At 35.1% G+C, this 12,665-nt stretch overlaps 1 protein-coding gene across 1 annotated transcript in view; it reads left to right on the forward strand.

Moving 5' to 3' along the window:
* Nucleotides 1-9,066, forward strand: part of LOC108745978 (homeobox protein Hox-A1) — a 22,137-nt gene extending 13,071 nt beyond the window's left edge. The window contains exons 3-4 of the mRNA XM_018482428.1: nucleotides 4,963-5,126; nucleotides 8,784-9,066. Coding sequence (XP_018337930.1) covers nucleotides 4,963-5,126; nucleotides 8,784-9,026 — 407 coding nt within the window. The 3' untranslated portion in view covers nucleotides 9,027-9,066. The remainder of the gene's footprint in view (nucleotides 1-4,962; nucleotides 5,127-8,783) is intronic.
* The last annotated feature ends 3,599 nt before the right edge of the window (nucleotides 9,067-12,665 follow it).

The raw sequence follows: 12,665 nt of genomic DNA on the forward strand, positions 1-12,665 counted from the left end.
CTGGCGACCGACGCAAAAAGGACTAAAAACGAAGGTGAAGTTCCTGCGGGAGCTCGGATCGAGTAATCAGTTTTAATTAAGCGTACCTTTCGCCCGGGAGTTAACGAGGGTAGTTACTCGTTAGTCCGAGATACCGTGCGATTCGCCGACCCTAAAAAAAAGTCGCATGAGATCCGATCTCGGCTCGGCAGAACGAAGAGTTACATGCGGATAATTAATTTCGTAAGTATTTCATAATAATCGCACAAAATATAATAACGACTCTTGCTTTAAATTTTTAATTGTATTTTAAAAATCAGTGCGTTACAAAAGATTAATAGTATGTTGTATAGAACGACTTTTATTTTATTTTATACCAACAATAAATTTTAAATTAATTTAAAAATATAAAAATTAATTTCTTGTTTAAATTAAAATTATAGAAAAATATCAAAATATTATTATATTCATCTCCATTATACATCTATATCTTTTAACGACGTGAGGCAAATTTGCTACAATAACTACCATCTCGCTATCCCTCGTTGCGACATAAGGATATTCATGCGACCGGTAAAGTGTAATTTTTCGGGAAGTAAACTACGAGGGGACTAAATGGTATGACAAAGAGAAAAAGAGAGAAGGAGAGCGGTCGCTTTAAGTACAGATAATAGGTGGTGTTTACCGCCGCGATGATCGGCACCATTTAAGGGTGGCCCGGCATGAAGCGGCCGATGGGACCCCAAATAAATTAAATTATCATGATAAAGGCCCCCTCCCGTCCCCTTACTCGATATAAGAGCGCGAATGGTGATTGTCCACTCGATAAAGTCGCCCTTCTCATGTTTACCGACATCTGTCACAGTTTGCGCATTTTCCGATCCTGATCGACGTGCAGTGTGCCAAATGATCAATTTAGCGGGACACGGCGCATTCTCCGCGCGTCAATGAAATTACAACCAATTCAACCGTAAATGTATAGTAAAGGATTGCAGAAATTAATTATAAAAATTATTTCTAAAAATTAGTGCTATTTAGGTAAAAAAGACGTAACTGTCCAATTAAATTTCCATTTAATTTTGAAAACGGATAATAGTGAAAGAGAAATCTATTGCAAATTTAAACATTCTTCGGTAACTTATATTTTAATTTTTCCATAATTTATATTGCTAATTTTCAATAAATATATTAATACCTGTCATTTGTTGTATCATTTTGCTCCTCGAGTTTGTGATTGCACGGTACATCGCATTGCGTTTATTTATTGGACTACAGGGAGATTGTTTGCAGTTAGTTAGCGCTATAGTTAACGCGACACCCCTATGATAGAAGGGTACGTACCGTATGTCAGTTGCCAACCCCCTCGATCGCGACAGATGAATTTCTTTGGTGCGCTTGTAACGCCGCTTAATACGCCGGTGGCTCAATGAATTAATTATCGCACGTCGGCCAATTTGGCGACGAAGAGTTTGATAATTTATTACGGCTATTTGTCTGACCGTTCTTCTCTCTTCTTAAACTTTTAAAAGATAATGAATGCGGCCGCCTTAGATGTCAGAACTCAATCACGTTGTATTTCCGTCTTTAGCAAATTAAAATGTTACAATCTCGATGAAATTAGCTGCCTATTTCTATATATATTGTGTATAAATATATATATATATATATAATTTTGATATAATTAAATTCTTTTTAATGTTTTAAAGACACTCATTAGCATTAGTATTATTAAATTGTTTGTCGATTTAATTTATGTATGTATGATATTACGTACTGCTTCAATTTAAAACTGTGTTTTGAGAGCGGCAAATAATTATTAATGCGTAGTTTGCCTGAATCAGATATTGTTAAATTATAAAAAAACATTATTACAATTTTTTCGCTCATTCATGTTAAACATTTCTTGATCGATTCACTTAATTTAATTAAGATCGATTTTCGCTTAATATAATTAGGATTCTAGATCTCTCTCTCTCTCTCTGTCTCTCTCTCTCTCTCTCTCACACACACACACAGAGTTCTAAAGTTCTTATAACATATAAAAAAGAATCGATATAATAAAACATAAAATATACACTAAAAAAAGTTTTATGATTATATCAACGAGACGTATAAATGATGGTGCATTTTGATGAAATTAAACAGAAATTTTTATTATCATGACTGGACTTGATATATTATAACTAGAATTTTTGCTGGACTTAAAGATTTGATTAAATTTATTTGTAGTATTTTTTATTGGATCTATAAAACTGGGTTATATTTCATACATAAGACATTCTTTTTACTAAAATGTTATGTTGATCTAATTAAATAGTATCATTATCAATAGTATCATATATTCAACAGGGAAAAATTAATCATCCTCACTGATAATTTCTAAAGAATTTTGATTTATTCAGTTTTTAATAGATATATCGATTGAATATATCAGACTTCTAATTTATGCAACAAGATGTTTGATGCAAAAAGTCGAAGATATAGGATGTACTCACACATTTTTGTTGTACAAAATTGATAAAAATTTTTTTTACTTCGATCACAATCAATTCATATCCACATCCATGAATTTTAATCCCGCAATAAAATTCGATTATTGTTATTATCATTACTGATACATTATCATTATCGTTTAAAATTAATTATCAAGAAAATACTATGAGGAATAGATGTCTGAACCTTATCTCGATCCAGTCTTCTCAACCTTTTAGTCACGTTGACTAACAGTGATTGCAGATTAAAATTTTATGATTGATTCTAGAATTAATGTGTCAATCATAATAAAGTTAAGTAACTGCGAAAAAAATTTTACCTGAGAATTATAATAAAGCACGATAGGTAAGCAATTATACATTGACAAATAATTTATAATATTAATTATATTATATGCGCAAGACTGTCAAGAGAATCTAATGGATTTGCGTACGCACGGTGTATCCGGACGACGAAATTGAAAAAAAGAACATAAAAATAAATCATAATGGGACGAGCGAGGAGCGCAATGGCGCAAATAATAATTGTCACGAATCAGCGGGAAGGGAAATCATCGGTCAGGCCATATGTGCCCAGCAGGGGAGGGGGATCCGAACTCCACTTTGTCCAACGATAAATAACCCAATAAATGTGCTACAGTCTAAATACTAACAGCTATCAAATGTAGTCTCTCATCCCTCGCGAGTGATCCTTATTCCCATAAACAATAATCGTGAAAAATTTCCTGCGAGCATTTTTTTCAATCCGTAACAATTATTAAATAACACGTAACAACGTTTTCTGTGCTTTATAATGTAAAACGAAAGATCAAATTTAGACATTAAATACAGACAAAAGAAATTTAGTAAATTTACTTGAATCACCTTATTAGTTTTGTTAAAGCGACATTTTTTGGGCTACAAGTCGATACTTTATGGTGTATTATTTTATTCATTAATACACATAGAGCATTATTTATATATTTTTATTTTGTATGTTATAGATCTTAATTTTTTTTATTTTTATTTTTTTTTAATATTCTCAACGATTATTCCTTTCTTTCTGATTTGTGTACTTGTGTTAAAATTCGCGAGAACACGTGCGTCCCGTACTGTGTAAAGGACCGATAATACGCCATCGAGATATTGAAACTGCCGTTTATTTATCGGGCGTGAAATCGCGCGGCCCTAAGTACATCGAAATATTCGGATTTCTCTTTGAAGGAGAGTGAGAGCGTACCTGCTCGTACGCAGCTTAGTGAATCACGCGTCGACCGGTAATCCGAATGCGCTCGACTAAACGCCGCCATGTGTACAAACATTGACAGCCGGTCACGCACTTGCTAGTTAAGTTACGAGGGTGCTTAAGCCAGTGACGCAAGGCCCACTTCCCTGCTAATCGTGAAAACCCAATGGACATAGTGCTCGGCAACAACAAAAACACGTGACATCGCGGTGACAAAAATAACGACGTCTCTCACCTACACACCGAAATTCGAAACTTTGGACTAAGAGATACACTCTTCGTATAAACTGGACATTTTTTAATTCAAGTTCAGAATTGCATTTTTGTGATTTTATCAAACATATCTCTTCACACGATTTTATTCAATGTTTTTTTTTTTTCAAATTTATGAAATTGATTAGTTTTATTATTAAATAATTTACTTTACATTAAAAGAAATAATCTCATTAAAGTAACTTTACAATTTAAATTATTTAAAAAATAATTACTAAGCAAAGTAAATTATTATTAATTATATTTCGTATCTATCCACAGCACAGTTCATTCCAGCAATTCTACAAACGTTTCAACAGTATTGCTACAAACCTCTGTGCTGTGTTAGTAATTATTAATAAACAATTGTTTAAAACGTATAATTCTAAATGACAAATCGTTATACACGATTAATCGTGTGATGTATAATGCAAACGCGTCTCCATCACACAATGATCAATGCAGTTCTGTCATGATTATGTCGACGATCATCTCGTCAGGCTCCACGGCGTCCTACGCCTATGGTGTTATAAGTTGGCAATTCTCCCCTGACCAAGAGTCATTCACGGGGCTAATTGCAGGGGCGGCTTTCCGCCCCTATCGTCTAACCCCAAATCATCCCCCGTAATCCATAGGGATTTACACTCGCGATAATTGCATTAGCATTCGATGATTTTTATTGGATCGCCTGGATCGCAATAATGAATCATTTTTGTTCTCCGAAATGTTTGCTGGACTAAAATCGCATTCAATTTGCGACTTTTATCGGATACAAACAAATTTGATAAAGCAATATTTTTAATTGGAAGTTTTCGTTATACAAAAATCAACACGACGACAAAAATGTAATTGCACGCAGTTTTACGTGACTTATTCCATATATTTTAATTATGGAATTTTTAATTTATACATTTTACTACCGTACAAATGTTGTTACTCGAATTAATAATAATTAATTTGTGGTACTGTTAAAGATTACAAAATTTCTTCAAAAAATATATTTTTTCGTAATAGGTTGCGCGGCACAACATGCATTGCTGGGAAAAACCAGAAGGCCCAGGACCGCCTTTACATCTCAGCAGCTCCTCGAATTGGAGAAGCAATTCCGACAGAATAAGTACCTCAGCAGACCGAAGAGGTTCGAGGTCGCGACGTCGCTGATGCTCACGGAAACGCAGGTAAATCGAGATAATGATGTTGAACTGCACATTACCTTTCTCGATATCCCGAACTCAATAATGGCCCTGAGCCCGTAAATCATTTCTCGTACGATAAGTATCGCGATTAGCAATTTTTATTACTCCCTGAGCAGAAGAAACGTAATGTGAATCGTGAATCACCTGTAATTCGAGATCTACGATAAAACATGCTGAAATAAAATGACTTTTACCGATGCCCTATTACTGAAGTCATGAAGCACCGAATAGAGAAATCTGATGTAAATTCTATTGTAAATTTGTTGCCGCTCAATGTTGTCAACAATTATCATGAAAATTGCTATGCGAAGCCATGAAGAAGAAAAAAAAAAGATTGTGCTGTTTTACATAAAAATCTTTCCTCTTTCTCAGGAGATCGAGAGATATCTTTGCATAATTACATATCCGATTGATACGGAATCGGAAAAATTGTTAAGAAATCGAATCGATAATTTCTTGGGGATAAGGGAGACAGAAGTTGAAATCAAGTTGAGACGCTAAGTTAACGCCGAGAGTTGTCCGACGAGGAGTTGAGCGACGACGACCGGTAAATAGCGCGAAAATGGAAATTCGCGAGGTTACGGGAGCGCGAGCGCGCGGAAAGGGAAAAAGAAGACCCTCGAAAGAGAGAAAATCCCTTCGAATAATCCGGCCCGCCCTTCCTCCATCCGACGCCGTGTGCACGCGAATCCTCTCTCGCATAGTTCAACAACTTAAACATAACTCTGAAGCTTACGAGCCCTGACGGATCGCTCGGCAAACAGACGTGAAAGTCTGAGTTATGGCGGGCTCAGTCGCTGATTTGTTTCGATATTTTACCGATTCCACCTCGCTCCTCGCCTCGGCCTTCCTCGTCCTCCTCCTTTCCCGGGCCTGTTACCCATTTCACGTCTGAGTTCCGCGCTTGCAGAAACGCGATTACCGGCGATTTACCGTCCAAGCGCGAGCATCGCGACGAAACGCGTCGCGATGCTCGACGAAGAACGCGTTTATTTGAAAAGGGCGCGAAAGCTGGCTCTGTATACCTCCCCAATAAATCTCTCTATATTACAATTTTTGTCATTATCAAACCAAACGATTTAGAGAAGTAGACATGTGTATGGAGGTGCCACGTATTCCTAAAAATTGTCCATATAATATATTATCACTCGTTATCGTACGTTTTATTGCCGGAATTAATTGTTTTTAATATAAATTTAATTGGAAGATTTATTGTAAATTAATTTAATACAAAGATTCACAAAATAAGCACTTAGAGAAAGGTTTTTGATAATATAATGAAAGTTTTTGTGTCTCCAATTATATATTGCCCTAATTATGTAATATAGTTATTAGGTACTGCTATATAACGTCAGTAATAATAAGTACATAATTAAATTATAACAATTGCAACCATTTTTATTATTTTTTTATATTTATTATATTTTTATGTTTATATTAATAACTATGGTAGCCATTTTTTGTACCAATAATATTTGTCGATAAAACTATACATACTCGTAGTTATTATTATTACTAAATTATTATTATTATAGTATTAATAATCATAATAATTATAATTATGGTAACATTCAATAACTACATATAATCACAAAAATCAAAAACTTTTCTCTTATTGTACTATTTTCAGTGTTTTATATATTCTTTCATATTTTCCGCACAATTATTTTCCTTTGAATTCTAAATTCTTGCCAAATTGATTCGATGTTCGATTTGCAATATCACTGCGGCGATTTCCTGAATTAATTAAAGTCTAATATTCGCTAATTATCATGAAATCGCGATCGCAATCGTGACCGTAATAATATGCAGGATCTCTACGCATTAATCAATGAGAAAAATATCTTCAATGTTTTAGCGCAATCGCAATTGAGATCGTATTGTAAATAGATCGATCTCAGCATCCCATGATTCATTGTCGCTCGGTTTCCTATGTACAAGATGTCGATTAATTTCGGCTCGCGAGATAATTTATAACGCGATTTATTCCTCTCTTCCTCGTTCACTCACTCGCTCTCTTTATCGCTCGTTGGTTTATCGGCGATATAACAAATATTTATTTTCGCGGGCGTCGCCCCCCCCCTTCCTCCATTTTTTTCGACCGACTCGCTCGTGCCGACAATTCGCATCTTCTCGCCCGCCTTTCCTTCCCTCTCTCTCAAATTCAATCCCCGTACTTGTTTACTTCGCGCTCCGAATTATTTGTTAACGCGACGCGAATGATTTACGTAAGTCCCTGTCGTAACGTTTCGTCTATCAAATCATCCAGCTGATCGAAAAGCGATGCCGCCCGCTGTCTTCTATAGTTTATATTTCAATATTTCAAGAGAAATATTTTTATCGCAAATATTTTTAATCTCTCTCTTTCTCTCTATCTCTCTTCAAAGATTATTATTTAACGTTTCAAAATTAATATATTTGTTCACAAAATTAAAGTTTCATCACGTTATATTTCCAAGATTTTAATTCATTTTGAGGACATGTCAAAAGATAATAAAAGATCGAAAAGATTACAGTGTATTACATCGCTAAGCTGCGTTTAGAAACTTTATCCGAGTGTACCAATATATCATCTCGTAATTATCTCTGTTGTTTATCAAATGTTAAACATGTATCCTAAAATACATTCATACACATAAGTGATCACGTATGTATGGATATCACTTACACCCCGAAATTTCTGAACGCAGCTCTGATATGTATTTTTGCCGTGGCACTATTAGAGAATTCTACAATTACAATCTTATCACACGCGAACTCCTTTTCGGAGAATTTGGTAAAACGTTCACAGATTCTCCCATTCGTATTCGTACGAGAAAGCTACGCTCCTACACGGAGGGTAAAGATATAATACGGTTGGTGTGTCTGGAGGGGATTGGCCCGGGCGCATGATATGTTGTCCGAAAGATTTACATCGTTTTCTTACGATTGGGGAGGAAAAATCGAGTCCCTGTATCTGTCTACCTGATTTACTGCGTCTCGCGGGGTGGCTCACGTAACGTTACCCGCGCTTATAGAGTGCGCATTCGCCAAATTAAATCGGGCGTGGATCGAAGAGTCATACCGACAAATCGTCTGTTCTTATAATAAGTACTTTCGCGATTGTTGTCAACAGGAAATTGAAATGAAACTAAAAAAAAAACCTTTCGTCTCACGAGCGTATTACGAATTTTTATTATTTGTATCTGAAACATAAAAATATCCAAAAAAAAAACTATTTTTTAAATTTCGATATCTATCATACCAAAATAGTCGATATTTGGTTTTACAAGATAAAAATAAATGACTGCTTATGACAGAATAATCTATTATCTATAGAATCACATATAATTCACTATTATGAAATAATATTAAATAATTTTATTATATCGCAATTGTAATATAAATTCTATGATAAATACAAACGAAATATTGCGATAAATTCTTTTTTCGCGAATAGTATTTCGTAATTATTTAAAATTAAATTAAAAGAGATAAATATGATACTCAGTGCCAAAATATTTTATAAAATATCGTGCGTAATTGTTAATTAAAAATCGCTTATTACAATGTATGTTATCCCTTTAATCTATCCCCGCATGAAATCTCCTTAATAAATTCATACGTCGTGAATAATTACACGATGTACTTTTATTGCAGGTAAAGATCTGGTTTCAAAATCGCCGAATGAAATGGAAGCGCAGTAAGAAGGCACAACAGGAGGCTCGTTCGAGCGGAAAGGTCGAGGAAGCTGGAAGCACGAGGAGCGCTGAGAGGGACACTGGAAGTGACGTCAGTGTGAATGCACCCGGAACACCGGAGGACTCTAGAGGAACGCTCCAGGAAAGTCAGAGGACTGGAACGGATCTCCAAGAACCTTTGTATCGGCCTTATGTGGTCTAAAAAACCGACGAAGGGGCATTCAACTCCTAGGGAACCAACATTTTTTTAAATTGTGCGAATGGGAAACCAAACAATGTTCGCACGTAGACATTTCTGCCGTTCCTTTCATTTTACGCATAATTATTTCAGAACAGATGCAATAAATTATTTTTTATTTAAATATCGATTTAATTAAAGGACATAAACAGAATGTACAAGAAAGGAATATTTTTCTTGATAGGTTAAGGGAAAATATAATGTTGGTCCCCAAACGATTAAAAAATCATCAAACTGATTACTTTTTTGGAATAATAAGTTGTTCAGAGAAAACAACTTATGTTGTTATTTCAGAATCAAGACGAATCTAAAGATTCGATTAATAGAAGTTAAGTTCTGCGTATTAATTTGACATTGCGCGATTGTGGTCCCTGTATAGAAACTTTTATAGTGAAAAACAAAAATATCCTACTTTACTATCGATTGCGACATAATTTTGATAGTCGATCGTGATTGTAAAAATTGTCATGACTTATTATCAAAGATCGAGACGGGTATAATTTTGATTTCTCATCGGTAAAGTGCAGCTTGCGCTCGTCTATGAAAATTATTTTCGTGTGCATCGAAGTCACATCAAAATTACATCGGTTTCGATGAATTTCGATCTCCGCTTGTTAAACGTCGTTTTCTACCGAAAACAGTCGATCTCTCGTGTATATATCTCATCTCTATAATTTACTAATTTACTATACCAAAATTCTGATGTAAATAAATGCGAACGAGACGATATCCACAAATATGATCATTAACGTTACCTCGCTTGTTAATCACGGTTATTAGATACACGAGTGTCGCTGCTGATCCTAAAAAAGCGTCTTGCTCAAACCAGCGGGATATTGATTTTATAACCAATTATCTTTTTATTGCCTGCCAGAGAGATGGCGGACAATAAGTCACGTTTCGATAAAAGATTTATATATCTGCCGTGATCGTGTGAGTTAATGATATCTACACACGTGACAACAAAGATCTACCTTTGAGAGCTTTGAAACATCGAGACGGATTCCATTTAATCTAAATTCACCGTGTATATAGACATCCTAGAGACTATATATTCTATGTTCGCTCGGCTTGTAAGATAGAGGAGACACCAAGCAGACACTGGAATCGCGACGTTATTCACATAAACGGCGTAAAGAGAAAACAGTAGGATCGTTCCTGATACAGGCGTTACTCGAGTATTGTCTCATACGAGTGCGCGTGCGAGTGAGGAGCATGTATGGCATTTATGGCATATGATGTGAGTGTAAATATTATACGCATAGGTTCTAAGTTAGTGAATGCGATGCAGATACACGGTATGATAATATCGCGAGAAGTTCCTAAATAAATTATGAAATCGAGCAAATTTATTGCGTCCTTCTTTCACCACCTTCCATGGATATCATTTTCTCCTAATAAACATTAATTTTTAAAACTATTATAAATTAAAACAATTATTTATTTGTTTTCTGTTCACTTATCTGATGAGATTATCGCTTATCACATTCGATCTGAAAATATTATATTTATTACTCATACAATACTAAACAATTTTTATTAGAAATTGTATTTTTTTTATTTTTAGAAGAAAGTTATTTTTTCAGCAGCAATATTGTGTAGAATTAAATATTTTTTTCCATATCAGTTATATCTTATCTTTAGACGAACAAATATATCATAATTATCTAACGATATTTATATACATATATTCTTCAAAATATCGCATATTATCTGATACATTATTTGAGATGACATACATTTACTCAAAAATTACTTAAAAATAATTTATTCCAATGTCAAGTAAGAAGTAAATTTTCTCGGTAAAATAAACCAAACGATTTTCGCGGTAAAAATAAACTAAACCGCTAAATCAACCAAAAAATCCGTCCACAACCATAATATCAAATTTTACTTTGCATTTCGAACAATAAATGTTCAGATCCGCTCGTATTCAACCGCGTGTACGAGGGAGTCGGGTCTCATGTTATTTGCATGATGGCCGCTGATTGGTATATGGCTTGTAAATGAGAAGCCTTCATCCCCCGGCGGGTAACCACCCCCGGATGGTCCTGACTGGTGGGTACTCGATGGAGAACCGAATGGCGTGTTTCGAAAGGCACCCGAAGGAGTAGCGCTGCGCCGCGCCATCAGTATTTATGACATGCTAATCCCCAGTTACGAATTCCGCGACATTCCGCGGGATCCGGCAGCGGAGAGCCGCTCATTCGGAAAACGTCATCACTGAGCGAAACAGCACAAGAAAGAGATAAAGTGGTATTTGACGGATGCAGATCGACTACTTGCTGTATTCTCCGCGCTGTCATTTCCTTTTTCCAAGTTTGAAATCCATCGCGCCAAAATTGAAAACACTTTTGGACCCACTCTTATAAAGATGTGTATTTACACACATTATAAGTTACAATTTAAAAATGAAATTATATACTCCTTTATAGTAATTTTAAACAGCTTGTAAAAATAAATATATACGATTGAAGTTGAGTTTATAAAAATATTTACGTAATAATTGTACAATTCGTTTAAACTATATATGTATTTTTCTTATACATTTTGATTACATAAACGTAAAAATTCAATGTTATATATTACAAAAATTTATACATTTTTAAATAGAAACTACAAAAAATATATATACATAATTTTCTATCTAATATAAAAATGTAAAAATATATTTACACAATTTGAGGTAAAACTAATTTTTATAAAAACATACTTTATATATTTCTACTGTAAATTGTATAATTTACATACTTTTTTGCAATATATAAAGTTGTGACTGTAGACATCTTAGATGATTTTCAATCTTTTTTTTTATTCACAAACTGAAGAAATCATTCAAACTAAATTTGATCACCAAACATTATCAAGATTGTACCATGAATGCTCTTCTATATTCGAGTTTTCTCGCTAATACGTATATTTTGCTCATAATTTCGCTGTCGCGCAAATTCATCAGTCGATTTCTCATTCCTATTACTGATTCGATTGCCAAGTTCTTCCCCACCCTCGCTTGTCATATACTATTTCAATTTTTCGTCTTCATCTTTCACTCGTGAAAAATCCATGGCGGGAGCAGCTCAAGTAAGTTTCGCCAGGCGTGATTATTTGCGAGGAAAAATCCAAGATTACCCGGACGAGCAAGCAGGACGATCTCGAGAACGTTCTGGCATGGCGCCACATCTCCGTTTACGGCATAACGCGGTGTGGCGGAAAAAGGAAATGGCCGTAAAGTTTTTTTAAGGAATATGCCGCCAACCCCCGAGAAAGCACGAAGGCACGTTAACGTGACGCTGCAGAGAAAATTAGCATAACAATCTCATTTCGCGTTCTCTGAGTGTTATCTTCTTCTGACACACGGAGATTTATTCGCGCGTGCCCTCGCGATCGTTCGCGCGAACGAAGATTTTGTGAGAATCGCATTATCACGCGTAATCACGCGTGCACCCAATAATTGTTTTGCATATAGATCGGTTTTAATCGCAGAGAACTCGATAGATCATAGTACGTACCAGTGATTTCGCCAAATCCAAATTAATAAAACTACTATGCACACACACACACACACACACACACACACACACACACACACACACACACACACAC

This window comes from Trachymyrmex septentrionalis, unplaced genomic scaffold, assembly GCF_001594115.1.
Source record: "Trachymyrmex septentrionalis isolate Tsep2-gDNA-1 unplaced genomic scaffold, Tsep1.0 scaffold16, whole genome shotgun sequence".
NCBI lineage: Eukaryota > Metazoa > Arthropoda > Insecta > Hymenoptera > Formicidae > Trachymyrmex > Trachymyrmex septentrionalis.